The following is a 20,860-nucleotide window of genomic DNA, read 5'->3' as shown; positions in this document are numbered from 1 at the left end:
CAATTTTCTATTCATTATGGATCAACACTTCTACGCCATCAAAAATTCCTCCTCCTGAATTTATTACATGCATATCTTAAAAAACTATATTAGTTATTCAGCTCACATTACAATTTTGTAATTATGAACCAGATGTTTGCATAACATGCTGCAACATTAGTATGGCAAATTTCACACTTAGCATGTTATTTTCCACACAATACTTAGTAATAAACAATTCAGATTAGTAAGTGCTACAGAATATATGTGAGGTCATAAGATTTGAGTGATTGAGATGGTTATTCAAAATCTCCTAACCATGACCAAAGAACGTGATGACGCGTAGCTAATCTTGCTGAAACCAAAAGCTGGCATCAAAATATTGCTATGTTGCCCAACATTATGTGATTTTTTTTTTAGCAAGATAAGAATGTTGCTTTAATTTCGATACAATCTAGTTCTCTATTGTTATTTAAGATATGAAATTGTCTTAAATCTGCAATGCACTTTTTTCTAACAGTACTTGTATATATTTCCATTGTATTCTTCATAAGCCTTGTTCTTTTTCACAAGCTTCTGTTCGATACACATTGTTATTTCCCATACCCCATCCTATATCATAGCTGCAAACCTTGAAATGTGAAAACCCTGAAGATTTTTACAAGAATGTGAGGCAATGTGATTCAAGAGAATGCAGAGTTTATTTAAAATTATTTTATAATATCTAATTCAGGTTATTAAACTATTTACAATGTGGTTCTGGATATACTAAATGTTATTTTTTTGACTAATTTCATTTTATATTATAATTTTCTTAAACTTATACCGAAAAAATCCTCAATAGAGAACAAAAGGTTTTATTTATCAAAGTACTTTCAAACATGACAAAAATAACATTAATAGTTAATGCCAAATAATAAAGTTAATTAGTTAACATCTAACTGCAAATTTAAAACACTGCAGCAAGTGCAGATTATGTAAGAACCTCCATGGTGTGAATAAATACAGTTGCCACCCCCCATAAAAAGCTCTTCACTTCTAATCATGAGCTTATTATCCCTTCACTTGAGCATGTATATGGGTTTGAGATGAGAAATACATTTTTTATACTCTTTTTGGTCTGATGCCTTGCACGGTCATATCGGCTATTCAGGTCCACTCTCTAGTGATAAAATAAGAGGCTTAAAAAAAAAAAAAAAAAAAAAAACACGAGAGCTGGCAGCTATGCACTTAATTTAGATCAAGTAAAAATATCCTGAAAATCACCAGATGTGGGGGGAGTTTCATTAATTTTACTATTGTGAAAATTTTTTTCCCTAGTAAAGGCCACCAATAAAAAATTGGAAGATTCATTATTTATTGAGAGATGTGATAAAAATCCAAAAGACTTGGAATATACATACCATCAAGAAAATATGCATATATGTAATAAAGAAATCATGCTGATGCAGTTTAAGAATACCACACTAAAGTATGTAAATATTTATTCATTCAAGATTTGTGGTGGATTTTTGATAAAACTACATTCAACAAAAGGAGTAAATTGGATGCACTGATATGCAGTCTTTTTTTTTTTTTTTTTCCTCCTTTCTTTCGAACTTAAAAACAAAATTAATCATCTTATGCAAACAAGATTTATATTTTACATTTCATAAAAATGTCACTCTTAAGAGTTTCAAATTACATTTGCCATTTTTTTTTTTTTGTCTTTTTTTCCCCTTTCTTTTTTACAAGAAGATATAAATCTATACAAGTATATAAAAATCCCTTATTTTTATAGTAAATATGTAATATTTATTTACAAGATTTTTTTTTTCCTTCTTTGACTCTACGATACTTCAAAGACTAGCACTGAAATAGATCAGAGAAAATATATTTCAGAAACCATTCCGTTAATTGATAGCATTGTTACGTGACCTGAGGCGTTGTGATGATCGAGTATTAATTTTTACATTTCCATTCGCAGCATTTCGTGTCTTTAAAGTACTTTTACTTTTCAATGCATTTGGTACTCGAGTTCCAATAAGTTTTGCAATATTGCCACCACCATTGGCACGACATTTCTTTGGCATTCGAGAATCTACACAACAAGGACAAACTCTCTTCACAGAAGTTTTAGGTGTATCACGCAAACGCAATCTACCCGCTGGAATTCCATCCATGCTTTGGTCTTCATCTTGTTTTTCATCAAGACAAAACCCATCTTCATTAACAAGAGTTTCATTCAACAAAGGTGTGACCTTTTCGATCTCATTATAGCATGGGCTCATAAGACAGACTGTTCTATTAATTTCTTTCTCCTTGTTTAAAGATTCCTGAACATTGTTCAAGATTCCTGCCTTCTGTATGTTTGCATCACCATCAAACTTTATGCACAAACCCTTTTTGGCATCAATTCCCACTGTTTCAATTTTTCTATTTTCTTGCTTAACTTTTCTTTTTTTCTGAGAATTTTTTTTCATTACATTTCCTTTAGGGTCATCTGATGTTTTCTCACTTACATAATACTTAATATTTTTGTCATTTTCATTCATTTTATTTGCGGAATCAAGAGATTTGCGTATTCTCAAAGCAATACGCTTTGGCCCTTGTTCTTCACTTGCATCACTTTCATTAGGCAAATGATTCTCATCATTAAGCATATTACTTTCAAGAGAAACATGTTTATCATGGTTATTGACTACTGGAAGAAAAACTGTATCATTACAATTATTTTCAACTGATTTAAGACTATCACTTCTGATATTCTGCAAACACACCTTGGAAGGATCTGATAGGCTCTCTTTACACTTCAGTTTGGTCTCGGTAATATTTGAATTTTCATCAAAAATATCTTCTAATTTATTTTCTTGTTCACTTTCATTTAAGGTATATATATTTACATCACTCTGATCATTTGTTGCAGAAGAATTTTTTTCATTGTCTTTAAACGAATTGATATTTTCATACGAATCATCCGTTTCTCTTTTGTCAGAATTTTTAATTTGCAAGTCTGAGGTTTTTAAGTCAGGATGAGTGTGAGCACGCACACTTTCTGTATCAGAAGATGTAAAATTGAAATTTTTACTAGTCATACTTAAATCAGTAGTTGTAGCAGGTAAGTCTGTGCCTGTTGTAACCACATCTCTTTCTATCACATTTAGATCTGTACTCTTTGCACTGAAGTCTGTATCTGCTTCTTTTGAATCTATACACATTGAATTCAGATCTCTAGTTTTTGCACTTAAATCTGCATCTGCTCCCTTCAAATCTATATCTGCTATATACAAATCTTTATTACTAGTATTTGAGTCTGTATCTGTTAGAGTGTTATTATTTAAACTGTTTAGAGATTCTTTCTCCTTCTCTTGATGAATTTCTTGTTCTTGGACAACAGTAGATTTAATTTCAGCATTATTCATGCAGTGTGTCTCAATAACTGCATCTTCTGTTTCACTATTGTTTACAATTTGATCAGTTTTACAATCTAAAAAAAAATCACTCTGTGTTTCAGATTTGGAATTTTCCTTAAAATTTGACACAGAAATTTCCTTTTCAGCATTTTCAACACAATTTACAGCACATCCATTTTCTGCACACTTATTAGCATTTTTTATATCCTCACAATTATATACATCATTGCTTTTCTTCTGTTCATTAAATACTGACTCACTGCAGTTGTCAGTATTTCGCTGTCCTAAAAAAACATCTCCTGAATCACATGATGTGGATGTTTTACTATACACTGTAGGCATGGCATTTTCATTGAATACAGTTTTAGGATCACAATTTGTTTCTTTCCCTATCACATTTATTGAACTTTCTGGGTTGCTAAGATTTTTTTCACAGTGACCAATATTTAGCATACTTTTACTTTGGTCTAAATTTGAACAGTTTTTGCTCACTAAGTTACAATGGTCTAAAAAAGAATTCTTTCTCTGAACATCAAAAATTTGTTTAGAACTAGATGGATCAATAGTACAAGAAGAAGAGTTTATATCTTTATCTGCAGTGCATAAACGCATTGGAGTAAATGTATTAAAATTTATCCCTACAGATGCAGTCTTAGAAGCACTGTGAGTTATATTAATGCACTGAACACTGTCAGAACTGTCTGTTTCATTCACAGCACTAACTGTATTTGTACTCTTTCCATCTTTTTTTGATGTAAGCAAGTCACCTACAGAGTCTTTATTACTGCACGTCTTTTGTATCAAATCTAATCTAGATGTCTGCTGATTAACAGCATCAGCCTGAGTGAAAATATCAGATTTAGATGCAATGCAGTCAACATCTAATGGTTTTACAATTTTTTTTACACATGATTTTTTTTTAACACCACGGCCTAGGTTTCCCAACAAGTTTTTTGAACACGGAGTAGCAACTGGTTTTCGAGGCTTAGGTCTCGATATAGAAATTTTACCTTTTGATGATGAAGCTGTCCTATTCTGTCCCGAAGATCCACTTCCTTGCGTAGGTAAGGGTAATGTGAGGGAATCTGCACTTGATGGACGATTACCTGACTGCTGGGCCAGGTTATGAGTGGCAGATTGATCTCCACTCCAAGGCATGTTTTCTAAAAGAAACTGCTCTAGATCTTCAAGACCATCATTAGTTTCAGATGATGAGCGAATTGAAGGATAAGATGGAGCATTAGCACTAAACTCTGCTATGTTCTGAGTTGAAAACGAGCCATGAGGGCAACTGGGCTGCTCTTGATTGGGCTGTATAGCAGGAGAAAAGAACTGGTGGCCTGAAGCATCATGAGATGGCAAACTATAATTTGTCCCTTGTGAACGCTGATTTGCAGGTAACTGAGCTACAGCTGCTGCCTGGCGTGCAGCTGCCAACTGGGACTGAAAACACTGAGCTCCTCCTTTGGTACTAGATCCCTGAACACCAGTTACAGTACTTCCTAAAGAAAGTTGAGAGGCTACACCAGCAGCTGCAATTGCATTTTGTCGAATTTGAATGAGCTTTTGCATTTGCTGGTTTGCTAAAATCTGCTGGTTTTGAGCTAGCTGAGCAGCTTGAATTTGCTCAGTTTCAGTTATTTTTGTAACCTGCTGGGTAGTAACACATTTCTTAAATTGTTGGACTGGTGTTTGTTTCTGAATCCCATGTGTTGCATGTTGAACTGGAGGTAATGCTCCAACATGATGCATAAGTTGAAGTTGTCCTAATCTCTGCTGAACAATCTGTTTGTTTTGCTGGAAGTGAGGGCATTGTGTAGCTGGCTGCAATTGTTGAGCCTGACAACCAACACTTGACAAAGGTTGTATCAGTCCTGCAGATGGAAGCTGACCTATCTGTCTCTGTTGCTGTAAAGCAGATTGCCCACAGAGAGTGATCTGGGGCATTTGTGACATTTTTGCCAACTGTGGAACTTGGGAAGTTGGACATGTCGAAGGCTGTCTTTGAAATTTTGTGGAGTTTGCAGATTTGCCTACTGGTAATTTACTTTGGGTAATTTGGGAAGAAACTGTTGTAGGTGTGGGCAACCTAAAGTCTTTTGGGGGTGTAACTGGAGAAACATGAGTAGATGTTGATTGCGATGACATCCTAGGAGGAGTCTGCATCTGAAATTCTGTACTCTGCATCTGAGGAACATGTTGAGTAGGTGAACTTTTCACAGCAAAATCTTGACTTTTTGTTTCTCGAGTAGGTGACTGTAACATAAAATCTGGAGCCTTTGGACTAACAGAAGACTGCTGAACAGTACCATAGGGTACTCGTGCAGCAGAAACATCAGATGATGCAGAATCAGTCTGTGGGATATGAGGAAGGCACTGGGATGATGAAGCGAAAGGTACATCAGATGAACCTTTAGGAAGATCCATTTTATGAACATTCCGACAGTGTCGCCTCAAATTATATGCAGAGAAAAATCCTTTGTGACAGATCTCACACCAAAACTTATGTGCAGCATCAGGATCTCTTTCAGATCGTTCTTTCCTTTTCTTCTTTTTCTTAGGTTTATTATCATCTTTCGTTTCACCAGAAGAATCAACATCGGGGGATTTTTGGATACCTATTTGTTGGGCAGTTTCATTAACAGAAGAATCTTCGAGAATCCATGTTGTGGTTCTTGAAACTGTGCTTTGGCATTCTGTAAATTTTTCACTTTGTGAACTGTGAACAGATGTTTCAAACTGCGAAACTCTACTGACATTTAGCTCCGTAGTACTAGTAGATTGTGGAGTTGTAAGAATAACAGCTGGAGTTGGCGAAGCTGTACTAGTATCTCCACCATTTGTAGATGTATTATCATATCTTGGCGAGTCCTGTGATGATTCATGCGAGACTTGGAATGCATGAAGTACCTACAGCAAAGGGGAAAAAATACATTCATTTTAAAAACAAATAATATGCATAGTAAAAGTCAATCTGATAATCCAACACAGGAAATTTTTTAAATGAAACTTAACTAAGAACTATGGACAGATTAATTAAATTATAATCTAGTATTAATGTTTAATTATGATGAAACAATTATCATGATTATAATATTAAAACTGAAGGTAAAGTAACTGAAACTGAAGGTAATACCATTAAATAAAACACTTAAACAGTGATAAAATATGGATAATAATTCAGAAAATATTACTTCTGTCACTTAATGTCTATTTTTGAAAAAAAATTCTCTTTCAATAATGAAATAATCAAGGGTTTAATTAAAGCACTTAAATACAGATAAAATATATATACTATTAATTAACAAAATATTACTTCTGTTATATAATGCCTATTTTTTTGAAGAAAATTCTCTTTCAATAATGAAATAATCAAGAGTTTAAATATAAAAGAATATTTTACACCAACAGTTCCCAACTTTTACATACATCCCTTAATAAGACCCTGTAATTAAAGCTTACCCCTTTCTTCAGAACTTATAATCCCTTCATCCCTCCAGTACTTCAAAAGTATATCTTACTATTGTATTAATACCATAAAATTTACTAATTGTATTGAAACAAATACCGTCAATGTACTGACTGCATTAATTTCAGTTAAGAACTGTTTTAGTGCAGGAAAAGTGGCTGCCATAGAGATTTATCAAGTTCCTAATTAAGAGTTTGATGACTCACTATGCAACCTGTGTGTCTATTTGAGGTGAGCATATTTCCTATTAGCCTCATTTAAGACACTATACTACAGTGTCAGTTTTGGCATATCTATTCTCATGATAATAAGTGGATACGTTTACAGTCATATGGCACAAATGATTATCTTACATTATATACCAAATACAGTCAAAAGTCGTTAATTTGGACACCCATAATCCGGAATGATCTATAATCCGGACCTCAAAGCTAAAAACTTTCTGCGCATGCGTCTCGTCGGCACATGCACGCAGGCGTTTTACGCGTGCGCGTAAGACCTTGACTACTGCACATATGCGTATGCGCAAGTGCAGAATACATTTTCGCCTGCGCGTTTAATGTATAACAGACGGTGTAAGCTAAAATTATCCAATTATCTATTTCAATTAATGTTAATGATTGCGTTGTTCCTTAATCTTCGAATTGGAACCTGCTTATTATTTTTTGCAGACTGTAAGAGCAATTTTATAAAAGTAAACTTGAACTTTCAATTATGTCAAATAGAATTTCCGATGCTGGAACTTCCAAAGGATCTACAAAACGAAAGTATGTTTCGATGTCCAACAAACAAAAAGTGGAATTGCTGCAAAAAATGGATAAAGACATGAAGAATGTGACAAAGAGGTTAGTGAAAACGAAAAAATTTTGATTAACAAGTTAGTCGGTATTCTCGGCACAGCAATTAACGGGACTTGAACAGCGGAACTTTGTAACTGAACAAGAAATTATGTCTTTTTATAGAATTAAAGAGAAAGTATTATCACATAAAATGAAGCAACTTAAACAACTTACATTGAGAGAAATGTTTAATAAAGTAAACAAATAAATATTAAGGTTTTTTTTTTTTTTTTTTTTTTTTAAATTTTGATACCCTTTAGATCATAATTGCTCTTTATTTCATAAATTACGGTTTCATATTTTTAAATTTTAGAATTTCTGCATGCCATCTTACGAGATTTAAACTGATGATCTATAACCCGGAATCGCCGAAGTCCCGACGAGTCCGGATTAACGACTTTTGACTGTAATTGTTGCATGGTATAAATCATTACCTCATTTTAATACACATACCAAACTTCATTAAATTCTGTTTCTCTCTCTCTCTCTTTTATTTAAAAAAAATATGGAAAAAGTGTGTTTATTCTCTTGGTTTTTAAAACAAGCATAAAATTGATGATAGAGAACTGTTCACCTCCCTGTCTCACTATATAAACAACACAAAGTCTAAAATCCGGATGCTCAATAACTGAATGATCTATTATCCAGACCTCCCATTTACAAAAATAATTTTTAAAAAAAAATTACACAGTGTAGGAATAGATAATATTCAAATGTACCGTAAATAGATTTGTATTCCGATTAACTGAGCCCCCCCAAAACATCATTATTCGTGATAATACTGAATCATCCTACATGCTAGTTTGGCTTTAAATACCTGCTGGATTACGAATCCCATTTTTATTTTCAGCTCTTCAATGCTTGTGTTGTCGATCTTATCTATTAGTCTTGCACACAACATGTGAACCCTGAAGACCAACATTTGTCTCGACTGTAATGCTTCATATACTGGTTTTCCTTCTGTTGCATAGTAGGGAAGAGGGAGAGAGAATTTGTTTCCAGTTAGTTTGGAAGCTCAGCTAGAATTCCAAATTGTGTTTTTCCTTTGATTTGATCTAGTGTATTATCTTTTCTATTATTATTACTGTTAATCTTATCAAAATTAAGGATTTAGTACAAGATAATATCTCTATTTTACTTTTTCTTTGAAACTTCATCAATGGACACTGGAATTTTGAGTGCATTGAAATGTAGAAATACAGTAGTGTTTTTTAAATCGATGCAGTAAATCAATAGTTAAGTCTACTGTGTAGAGGTGATGGGAAGATAAGTCTACATATATTTAAAAAATGTTTGCATATGCATATGTGACACAGGCAAGCTGCCTATAATGCCAACGCTCAATTCGCTCATTGAGCTCCTGGACACAGCGAACTTTTTTACTGCGCAATATTAGAACTTTGAGATCTTCTGGAAGGTACTGGGTGAGTAAGTTTCTGTATTTAACCACCAATTCTAAATACCATCTTGAGCAGTGTTAAGGCCTTGGGTGCCCCTAGACGCACACTTCACGAAAAATGGAACATGGCTTCTTAGACCCTGCTAACTTCACAGAAAATTGTAAAAAAAGAGGATTTTCCTGAGGGCTCTCCATTATGAAGACTATTTCATATTTCTGAGCTTGAAAAACAAATTAAGGAAATAAAGAAATTTAGGATAACTACAAAGGATAAGAAATTACTCAAAACTATTAAGCTGAACTTGACAAGAATAAACACCTCCTATCTGAAACAGTAATGTATAATCACGATGTCTTAGATAGAAATGCTACTGCACATCTGCACATCTTATGATAGCGAACAAAAAGATATTGAATGCGTAAAAAACAAGGTTCATACACATTTCTGCACAAGGAAATTAAATATTTTTAAGGACCATTAATGAAAAAAATTAAGGACCTATGAGCAAATGGGAACTGAATAAATTCAATTAAAAAAATTTTATATCTATGCCTGAACGTGGGTAGGATGCATTATTATTTAACATAACTTAATTAACAGAATTATTAATATGTTTGAGAATAAAATTAATTTTATGAAATTTATCAAGTAGTATTAAATAATATTTTAAACTCATAATAACTGGACATATTTGAAAGAAGATAAGTGACATTTTACTTACGTTTTACTAAGACTTAGTTTAGTCTCATTTTGTCACATACTTGCTCAGTCATTTATATCAAGCAGCATAGGTTAAAATGAGCATTAAAATCATAATCAGCATGATTTATAACAAAAGACTGGCTATTGTCGCCACTCCTGCTTGCCTATAGAGAGGCCTGCTGATCAGAACAAACCTAAAAGGCCTGATGTAGGCAAACAAATATTACACAAATCATTTAAAACCCTGAAGAGAATCTAGATGAAATCATCCTTGAAAATCATGCTAATGAAAACAAACCTGAGGATAAAAATGCCACTGCTAGACAAAATTAAAGTTACAGTAATACACCTAAAATAACCAAAATTCCTCCAATAGTCATCACAGACTCCAAAAGCAATTTTAAACAATTAAGGCGAGAGTTCAGAGAATTAGGAGTAGCCAAAAAAGAAGATGGCAATCTGAAACTTGAACCATTCGACACTGATATTTCAGGAAAATCTAGGACAAACTTATTAAGGAGAAGATCCCTTTTCACATATCTGGTTAGCCCAGAAAAATGCCTTGAAGTCGTCATTAAAGGTCTATCAGAAGACTTTACCCCACAAGACATCGAGGAAGAATTATCACTTCTCAACAAACCCTACATAAAGGTCTATCAACTCCAAAGATACTACTAATGCATGTTTTGAAATGAGTAAAATTAACGGCATGTTAATATGTTCTTATGTACAATGTGAACTGTTATCTTAAAAGTTAAGAAGTACTGTGATATGTTAGAAATGAAAATGTTGTAGTAATACCAAAATTTTAACTTATTGGTATGACTAAAAAAAAAAAAGAAAAAGAAAAAAGAAAGAGTTAAGCGTTGTGAATATGTGCTAAAGGTTAAATGAACATAAGCTCTCTGACGCTACACTTCAGAGTTAGCCACTTCTTGAGAATAGTACCTCAGGGTTCAGAGATGAATTAAGGTGTATTCTGAGGTCTTGTTATGTTGAATTTTAACACGTTAGTGTTTTGATTGCAGGTGGTACAGGGTTCGTACACATTTCTGCACATGGAAACTAAGGACTTTTAAGGACCATTAATGAAAAAAATTAAGGACCTATGCACAAATGGGAACTGAATAAATTCAATTAAAAATATTATTCTATGCCTGAATTTCACTTTTGTAATACCATCCTAAAAATAAAATAGATCCCTAAGTAGTATGCATTATTACTAAACATGAATTTAACTAACATAATTATTAATAAGTTTGAGAATAAAATAAACTTCATGCAGTTTATCAAGTAGCATTAAATATTTTACACTTATAATAGTTGGACATATTTAAAAGGCGATAAGTGGCATTTACGTTTTACTAATAGTTAGCTTTCACATACTTGGTCAGTCTAGAGCAGTGGTGCGCGAACTTTTTTCGACTGCAACCCCTTTTGTAGAGAGAAAAATTTGGCGACCCCTAGAGATAAATGTTCACAAATACGATGTACATTTTGCGCATTCCTTTCATTTCATCGAATAAAAACATCATCATATCTGACTCATATTAATTTTATTTATAATTTTAAGAAAATACTTTTTGTATAACACAAAAATGAGTAAATTGCCCTTTAATGAGATGCATGTGGCTGCAAGTTTCTAATTATCTCATTGATGTTTGGATGTATGTTGCTAATTGGAATTCGCATATCATCTTCAGGGTTTAAACGCGAGCGGTATTTAGTTTTTATTGAAACTAGTTTTCTAAATCCAGTTTCACATAAATATATGTTGATGCAAATTGTATTAACACTCTGATGGCATTCTTGCATAAAACGGGATATTGTTTTTCCACGGATATCCAAAATTTTTGGCAAGGCTGAGTCTGAAATTGATTTTGAATGGTATAATCACTAATTAGATCTATCAATTGCTCTTTCTCACTAATTTGAAGAGTTGAACTGCATATGTCAAAGGAAAATGGATCACGAATCCAACCAAGATCGTTTTCAGAAAAATCCTCGAATCTTCTCGAAAAATTTTCCTTTAACTTTTAATGTGATTGGAAATGACGTTTTTAAATGTAAATATATCTGTATTATTTTCTTTGATAAAATCGTTAAAGCAAGGGAACATGTCGGTGTTGTTTTTATTCAGTTCAGTTTGCCAGAGACTAAGCTTATTCTTAAAAGCTTGAATTTAATGGCTGAAGTTATGATAATTGAATTCTCACCCTGCAAGCTCAAATTTAAGTCATTAAGTTTTTTGAAAATATCAACTAAATAGCTCAGCTTCCCTAGCCAAACTTCATTGATATAATAACTTGCCAATCTATTTTTCTAGAGTCGTAGCTAGGGTTTTCAGCGCCCAGGGACAACTGAAGATTTCGTGCCCCCTACTGCTTGCCAAGGATGAAAAACATTTAATTCTAAAATGTCGTAACATCAGTTTGGCGCCCCTTGGATTCTGCACCCGAGGACAGATGCCCCCTTGCCCCCCTCTAGCTACGCCCCTGTATTTTTCTTTTCGACTAAAAACATTTACACTTCGTTTCTCAAATCAAATATCCGTCGTAGTATTTTCCCACGTGAAAGCCATCTGACTTCGGTGTGTAACAGTAATCTCTCATACGTTGAGCCCATCTCATTGCAAAGTATTGAAAAGAGATGGCTGTTGCATTTAACGTAGTTAATTGATCTAACAGCGTCTTGTAATATGTTGTGCAACTCTTCAACCATATCTTTTGCAACAAGAGCTTGCCAATGAATCATACAGTTTTTAAATACCATATGAGGCACCACCTTCTGAATTAAGCCTCTGAGCCCTTTATTCGAACCTGTTAATGTTGCAACACCATCAGTACAAACCGCAACACAGTTTGCCCAGGTAAGGGACTTTGTTTCAAAATATTCATTTATTATTTCGAATATTTTTTCTCCAGTTGTTTTTCCTTCCAAACTTTTGCAACATAAAAACGTTTCTGTTATATCTTCATTAAAAATAAACCGAATGTAAATAATTAGTTGTGACATTTTAGTAATATTGGTAGTCGTCTCGTCCAGTTGTAAAGCAAATACAGATGAATTTTGTATGCGTTTTATGACTTCTGACTCGATATTTCGTGACATTTCAGAAATCCACCGAGACGCGGTATTGTTTTTAGTTCATTTCTATATTTATCGCCATGCATAATTGATGTCATCTTAGTTGCTGCAAGAAGGGTAAGGAATTCTCCAATTGTATGGGGTTTCATTGTTTTTCCTATTAGATAAGAAACTTCTAAAGAAGTTCGTAATGCTTTCTGAGGTATTGTTGTAAATTTCTTTGTGCAATTTGAATTTTCAGATTTTCAGCTCGTCTTTGAAAAAATCGGCATGTTTATTTTGAAGTTCTTTATGTTTAGTTTCCAGATGCCTTTTTAATTTAGCTGGTTTCATGCTCTCATTTGCTAATTTTTCGTTGCAAATGACACATATCGGGCGTTCTTCATCATCAACAACACAAAATGTAAAACCATACTTAATAAATTCCTCATTGTATTTTCTTATTTTTTTAGATCGGGCATTTAGTTCAGTATTTTGCGACTCCTTATCAGTATTTCTTCGTTTGTTAGCTGAAGATGTACCTGGTGTAGGTATTACCCATTTATCCATTATGAAGATAAGGGTTAAATTATTTAAACTAAAACAAATAATATATAAAATTTTATAATTTTTTTCGAGAAATTCAATAAAATTTACAGAGATCTTTCTCTAATGATAGTAAATACCTGATAACAGAGAGTAGCAAAGCCCGATAAAAATATAAAATATCATAATTATATAACGTCACATGATAAAAGTCGAGGATAAACTAAAACAATTGCAGGCCAACTGCTACATGCTACAACTTCATGCGAACACTTCACGTCTTCACTCTTGACTATCAGATACACCGCTTACCTCGCCATCTGATTGGCTGATCACGGAAGCGAATTTTTCCCCTTTCCCTGCGGTTAACGTCTAGTCAAATAGGCACTTTTCAGTAAAACTGGGGAATTAAAACCGCTTACCTCGCCATCTGATTGGCTGATCACGGAAGAGAATTTTTCCCCTTTCCCTGCGGTTAACGTCTAGTCAAATAGGCGCTTTTCAGTAAAACTGGGGAATCACCGCGAAGAGGGCGCTATCTACCGGACTGAAAAACTTGCGTCTTCACACTTTACATACATTATGCATTATGGTCAAAGAAAGTGCGGACAGCATGAAATTGCAATTAAACAGTGAGTGATGGCGCTTCACTCTTTATATGTACACTGTATGGTATGCAGCATGCAGGCATAACGCATTTCATAAAAATTTCGCGACTCCCAAAAAACTTCTGCCGACCCCTAGTTTGCACAATACTGGTCTAGAGGTTTAGCAAATAGTAGGGAGATTTTATGTCAAACGGCATAGGTTCAAATGAGAAGTGAGATCATAATCCGCATGGTTCGTAACGAAAGACTGAATGTTGTCCCTCTACTGCTTGTCTATAGAGAGACGTGCTGATTGGAACAAACCTGAAAGGCCTGATGTAGGCATGGTTGGCAAGTGTTGAAAGTTAGTCAAGCTCTGCTTAATGCAGTTAATGTCATAGCTTTGTGTACAGTTCCAGCGGTTATGACCCAGTTAATATACTTTAAGGTTCCAATAAGCCATTAAAGCACCAGAGGTGATAAGTTATTTTATATATATTATAAGTCTCAGTAGATGCAAAGTATAAGTTTTACTTGATGGTGTTGATGGTTACTTGATGGGTGTTGGATAATGTTCCATCAAAGTTCATCATCCTGTGTTCTCCACACAAAGGATTTGGCAATTGGATCCCCTAAAAACCCCAGTTGCCCTTTAAAATGGAGAGTATATAAGGTATTTCTCCAACCTTCTTGGCAATCCTTCGTGGTGTAGTGGTTTGCACACTGGTAGTGGTATTCCAGAGGTCCGCGGTTCGATTCCCGGTGAAGCATTGTTAATTTTTTATCTTTCCTGCTTTCAAAAATAGCTAATGTCTCTCCAAGCCGTCCCAAACATTTTGGCTAGTTTATATCAATTTCCTTCTCTTTAATTATCGATCTTTTCTGACAATAATTAGAAATTTGTCTCAATATGCAAACCAATGTTCTCGCTAGTTTCTGTGTGCTTTATCTCCTAACTTTTCAACCTTTCCACAATGAGATGTGAAGCAAATTATCACTGTATCTGAAAGTAACTACAATATCAGACAAAGAACTTAGAACATAAAGGCATGTTCTGATGCTAACAAAGTCAATTACAGCTCACGGTGACGTAATTAAATAAGAACAGTCAAATTCAAACTAAAAATGTGGACTAGTGGTCAAAGATAATACAATTTAATTTAAATTTAATCTGGCTTAGTAACTCTATCATATGAGGAAACAGAAATGGGAAGTTATAGTAAAGGCTAAAATGATAAACAATCGGGTAACTTACATAATAACTGCACGTTTTTGAAGAATAATTTTCTTTATGTATTCGGTTTCTTTCTTCAGCGTGTTTCCTTTTAATTTTAGAATTTTTGGATTAAATTAAGGATTTCTGTTTTTCTAAAAAACACTAAATGCATTTAGATTGTACAGAAAAAACGGCTAATTTTATTCCTTTAGTAATATGAACATTCAGAAGAAATGGTAAAGGCTGGTTACAGAGGTAGTGTGGCAGAATTTTAATAATTTAGTGACACACAGAACAACAAAATCTAGAAAAGGCAAAACTTTTAGAATTTAGAGCAGGCATTGGAAGCGGAACTTAGATAGGCACTACGCAGCAGAATTTAGGATACACAAAGATTGCATCGGGGGGAATGCATAGCACCACCTCTGTGTATGATGCATTTAGACATATTAAATGAATCTCTTAAATTGTAAGTTTTCAATTTCTTTATTAATAAAAAACCTCTTTCTATAATGTTTGCTTAAGTGATAAGATTAGAAGCATTTTTGATATTTTCCATGCTTTTGTCTAGTGAAAAGTAGAGAAAATAAAGGGAAGATAAACATGTTAAAAAAAAAAAAAAAAAGATTCTAGTATCATGAGTTAAAAAACATTCAAATATTATGTTTCCATTGTTCTTCCAGACGTTCTCCAAAAAGTAAGAAATTCATTGCAAACTTTCTGTAAAATGCATCCATTACATGTTGATACCATGGAGACATTTTTCATTTTGTCACATATTTCTCGAATCTTCCAGAATTGTCGGTCTATAAATCTTGCCTTCAAATCCTTCTAAACTTTCCATGCTGCAATGTCAAAAATACTAAAGAAAAATTATCCCAACCAATTCTGTAACAGCAAAAAGCCAGAAATATTTTGAGAAAAAAAAAAGGGGGGGGGAGTGTAAAATTAATTTTATACAGAAAACTGATGCATATTCTGAGAGTTTTGAATAATCTGAGACAATTACATGGGAAAAACGCTTACTATGAAAAAATTAAAAAGAAGATATTTTTAATATTAATTACATAGCTAATTTTGTTTTTGCTAAGAGTTGTTTTGTAAACTGTGCTTTATAGAATTATACCTTGTTTATTTTTCAGATTCAAAATATTGTATAAGTTGCCAAAATGAAACTATATAATATGACAGCAAAAAATAAAATGTTTTATTTTAATGTTATTTTTTAAATATAATTTCAATATATTACCATTATTTTAATGAAATTTATTACATTTTACGATGTTTTAAAAAAATCGTCGAAAAATTCTCAGATCTCGGAACTAAAAATTTCCTATAGAAACTGATCTTAAAATCACCAAAATGTTGATAAATCGCCAAATTTAGAACCGTTTAATAAAAGAATTCACATCCCCAAAAGCAAAAAGTTGTTTAAGAGCTCTTTATTAGAAAAAATGAATTTCGAAATGCTTACGTTTCACTTCTTGCTTAGAAACTCAAGTATCTCATATTAGAAATAGAAACAAATTATAACCCATAAACACATTCAAAAGATAACCATATACATCAGTGAATTGCCAAAAAATATTCTTTCAAAATGCTAATTCACACTCAAAATGGCAGTCGTAAAAAACGAGAGAAATTTCAGATGATTAAAATTAAGGACCTTCAACTGATTTTGGCCAAAATTTAAGAAGTTTTAAGGACCAAAAATCGATTTAAAAAAATTTAAGAACTTTTAAGGACTCTTAAGGACCATACGAACACTGTGGTAGTGTTAAACACTTGTACATAGACATTCACGTGTTTGGTGTTTCTCTTTACAACATATGTCAGAGAGCACGGGGAGATAATTAAATAATGGCATGAATGAAATTAGAATAGTTTTAAAAGAAATACATGTTCATGTTACTTGCCATTTGATTGTTTAACATTTCATTAAAGTAGTTTTCCTTCCAGAGATCTGGAAGGAACCAGATTCAACTAAGAAAAACTCCTGTTTGTAGATGCAGTACAGATGAAAAGTAATAGTCCCTGGGATTGATCATGTAAAAACGAGTTTTTAATTTCTAGATTAGATCATTTTTAGTGAGGAGAGTTGGTAAAAGATTGGCCTCGCATTAGATTTATAATCTAGAGCTAAAAGTTTTCAACAAGGTCATTTAGACCTCAGTTTCAAACTAATTAACTCTGGCAGGAAGTATGTAAGGATCCTAAGTTTTACTAACATTTATTTTATTTTAAAACTGTACTATCACTTCTTATTTTCTACTTCCGGCCAGAATTAAATGCTTTAACTTGTTTATGCAAATTGTCTTGCTAATGCCCAAGTATTTAAGCTGTGGCTTTTTGCCAAGAGTTAGAGAGAGAGATAGAGAAGGAGATTTAGGAAGCGAGCCACTTGCCACTGCAGTCTTACGAGTTTTCACTCGGCTGCTGTTTCCCTTTAAGGCCAGAGGTTTAGCCCTTTTGATATTTGAAAACGTATTGTAGTTTCAGCAGCTTGGCGTACTACATACGTACCTCTTTTAAATAAAGGCCAGTCTTAGTGCTAAGCATTTGTATACTAATTCAAAGTTAGATTTTAGTTAGAGTTTTAGTTAATAGTTTTATATTTTTATGTTCAGATCACAAGTGGTTCTCTGTATCCCAAAGTATGGGAGTACCTGTAAAGTAATAGAAAATAAAGGGTTTAGTATACCCTTCCTGCTTGTGTCATCTATTCCACACAATCTGTAACAGAACTTTAGTAAGTTCCCTGTTCTTATTCAGGATACAGTATGTTTCCAAAGCAAGTGAAGAGACATACATCTCCTGACAGCTTTATATATAACAGGCTGATGCACAAGGCTGTGTTCCTGAATTCTTTAAGCACTGCTATGTAAAATGCTGTATTGCCCATTTGTGCAAGTGGAACAAACTATACTTGTGGATTACAGCTTTAGATTAAGCATCAATTTCATCTTTGATTTGCTCATGAGAGCCTTCTTTGTTGAGCAGACTTACTAATGTACTTTATTGGTACATTAGTAAGTTCTGGCTTTTTGTCTCAAAATCATACTCAAAGACTCATATTTCATCACCAAATTACCATTTTTCCAAAAAAATAGGTTTACTCCTCAGGTGATCCAAAAGCTTATGAGAAATCAACCGATGGTTTCCCTTCTGTTTTCGGTTTAAACCTTCAGGAACCAATTGGAACAAAATTTCTTTATTTGCAATTATTTCATTTTCAGTGGAATTTGGCAGTTTCACTTGATCTGATATAAATCTAGGACGCATAGATCAATCAGAATCCAAAACCACTTTTACCTCCATGTTGTCTGAAATGTGAGACTTCAAAGAATGCACCATGCATTATTTGTCCTTGATGGTCTGTCTTCCTTCCTTGATCCACAATATATAGAAACAAAAGAATAAAATGAGGAGAAATTGAATGTTTACCTAAATCTCCCCCACCAAATGTCATACCTAGTTACCCCTTGGCTCTTCTGTCTAGGCCTAGTCATTACTTTCTGAACAAACACAGTATGTTCAAACATGAGTTTTTAATATAATATATATTTGATGTAATATCAAATCAAGTATTTATTTTAGACATTATATGTGAATTTTAACAGCCAAATTGAATTTTTTTTCTTAAATTCATTTTCAGAAATTTTGAAAACTTTGGGATGGAGATCAAATATATTGTTTAGAAACTTCTGAAAAATATATTACAAAAATACAAATATATTTTTATTTCTAATATTCACTTTCATTTTAAATGAAAACACGAAGCCTATTTATAAATAATGCACAAATAAAAAGTTTCATAAATTAACAAACTACACTTCTGTTTTATTTTCTTTTATATGCTGTATTAAAAAAAAAAAAAAAAAAAAAAAAAAAGAAGAAGAGTAGAGAGAGAGAGAGGAGTACTTTGAATATCTCTCAAGTGAGGACATTCTCAAATGATTTTTAACAAAATAATAATAATAAATAAAATTAAATTTCCTAGTGTAAATAAGACCCTTAACATATGATTTTATCCTTGCAGAAAGCAACATCTTATTCTAAATATATTTAAAATTTTTATAATATATCTACATCAATTCTAAATATATCACATCAAAAAGTATACTATGATATATATATTACATGAAGCAGTTTTCTTTTTCTCTCTCTCATTTTGTGGTGTTTGTGTATGTGTGTATAATATAACTCAGATCTACAATAAAATCTTTTTACAATCATAGGACAACTCATTAAAAAATTTTAATACTTGGTTGTTAGTAAATAAAGATTTAAGTTTGAAATGAATGTGAAAATATTTCAGTCATACCCCTTTTACCTGGCAGAAAATTGTGTAAACATTTTACATGTACAGTTGAAAATAACAGATGAAGAGTTGTGTAATGAAATGCAAAAGGAAAGTAAAAGAACTATTTATGACAATACCAATCTTTTCTACATTACTATGAATTTGAAAGTAGAGCAATGAAGAAAAATAAAGAGTAATTATAGCACACAATAAATATGAAAATAGGTTTCATATATTAAAAGAATAAGGGGTATAAATAAATTTAAATGCAAATAAAATGAAAAGCTATTTAATATTTCTAGTGTTAAGATATAGCTGTAAAATATGATCTCCAACCGATTTTCAATTGACTTGCTTAAAACAGAATGTTTTTTAAAACAAGAAAGCTTGATCAAAAATGAAGTACACTTTCTTTTGCATAAATTATTTTCTACTAATATTCTCTTTATGGTATTTTTGTCTTTTCTGAATCAGAGATTTTTAAAACCCTTTGAATACTTTATTTTTCTTTACAGAATGAATTCCTTTATTATTAAATTGACTATCAAATTTTTAGTTCTACAATACATAATAAACATGATTCTGAAGTATGTTAAAATTCCTTTTATTGTTTTAGAAGTAAAGTAGGAAACATCCTTATATATTTTTAAAAATTAACATAAAGCCTCATTTTTTGGGTCTTTATACACATGTTAAGAAATATTCATGTAACATAAATAAATATGTTAAAATTTAACTGAGATTATCAGCATTAAATTAAGTAGTGATAAAATGTACTGAATGTTGCACTGAATAATTTATCTTTCTCTTGTATGTAAAAAAAGGTTGTAAAGTTTTAGCACAATTCTCAAAAACATTGTCATTTTCTGTATCAACTCATAAAGTATGCAAAAGCTCAGATAATTGATTAGAGTGCATATATGCTTGTATATTTAAATTTTAGTAGGTAAAATAATTTTTTAGAATAACTGGTTGAATTTGTATATCTATTTTACAAAAATAAGTGGCTGTATTTGTAGACTTATGTTACAGTAATTATCAGTGAAGGTTTTGATTTTATTGCTTTGAACATTGTCTTAATATTTCATTATGGCATATTTAATGAAAGGAAAGAAGGCCGATCTTGTACTTCTGGCCGATGAGTCAGGGGAAGAGGTCTCAGATGATTTAAAAATGATCGAATTAAAAAATATCATTCTAGGAAGGAAAAATTACGAAGAAGATGTAGTTAAAGAGTTGTTAACTTTGATCATTTCCGAGAGGAAAGAGAAAGAAAATATAGAGCTAGCCAAGGGGAGATTACGCATAGAAAGCGAACGGATAGCATTAGAAAGATTAAGACTCGAAGCGGAAAACCGGAG

General features: G+C 32.6%; 1 protein-coding gene across 3 annotated transcripts in view; it reads right to left on the bottom strand.

Moving 5' to 3' along the window:
- Positions 1-1,446: 1,446 nt before the first annotated feature.
- Positions 1,447-20,860, bottom strand: part of LOC118186114 (uncharacterized) — a 149,494-nt gene continuing 130,080 nt past the window's right edge. For all 3 annotated transcript variants that reach the window (XM_035356142.2, XM_035356149.2, XM_085814354.1), the window contains one exon: positions 1,447-6,281. In XM_035356142.2, the coding sequence (XP_035212033.2) occupies positions 1,872-6,281 (4,410 nt within the window). In that variant the 3' untranslated portion in view covers positions 1,447-1,871. The remainder of the gene's footprint in view (positions 6,282-20,860) is intronic.

The sequence above is a fragment of the Stegodyphus dumicola genome, chromosome 1 (genome assembly GCF_044657685.1).
Source record: "Stegodyphus dumicola isolate Sdum_Otavi_A_Nest chromosome 1, ASM4465768v1".
Taxonomy (NCBI): domain Eukaryota; kingdom Metazoa; phylum Arthropoda; class Arachnida; order Araneae; family Eresidae; genus Stegodyphus; species Stegodyphus dumicola.
The sequence above is the reverse complement of the archived record's forward strand: the minus strand, read 5'-3'. Positions and strand labels throughout refer to the sequence as shown.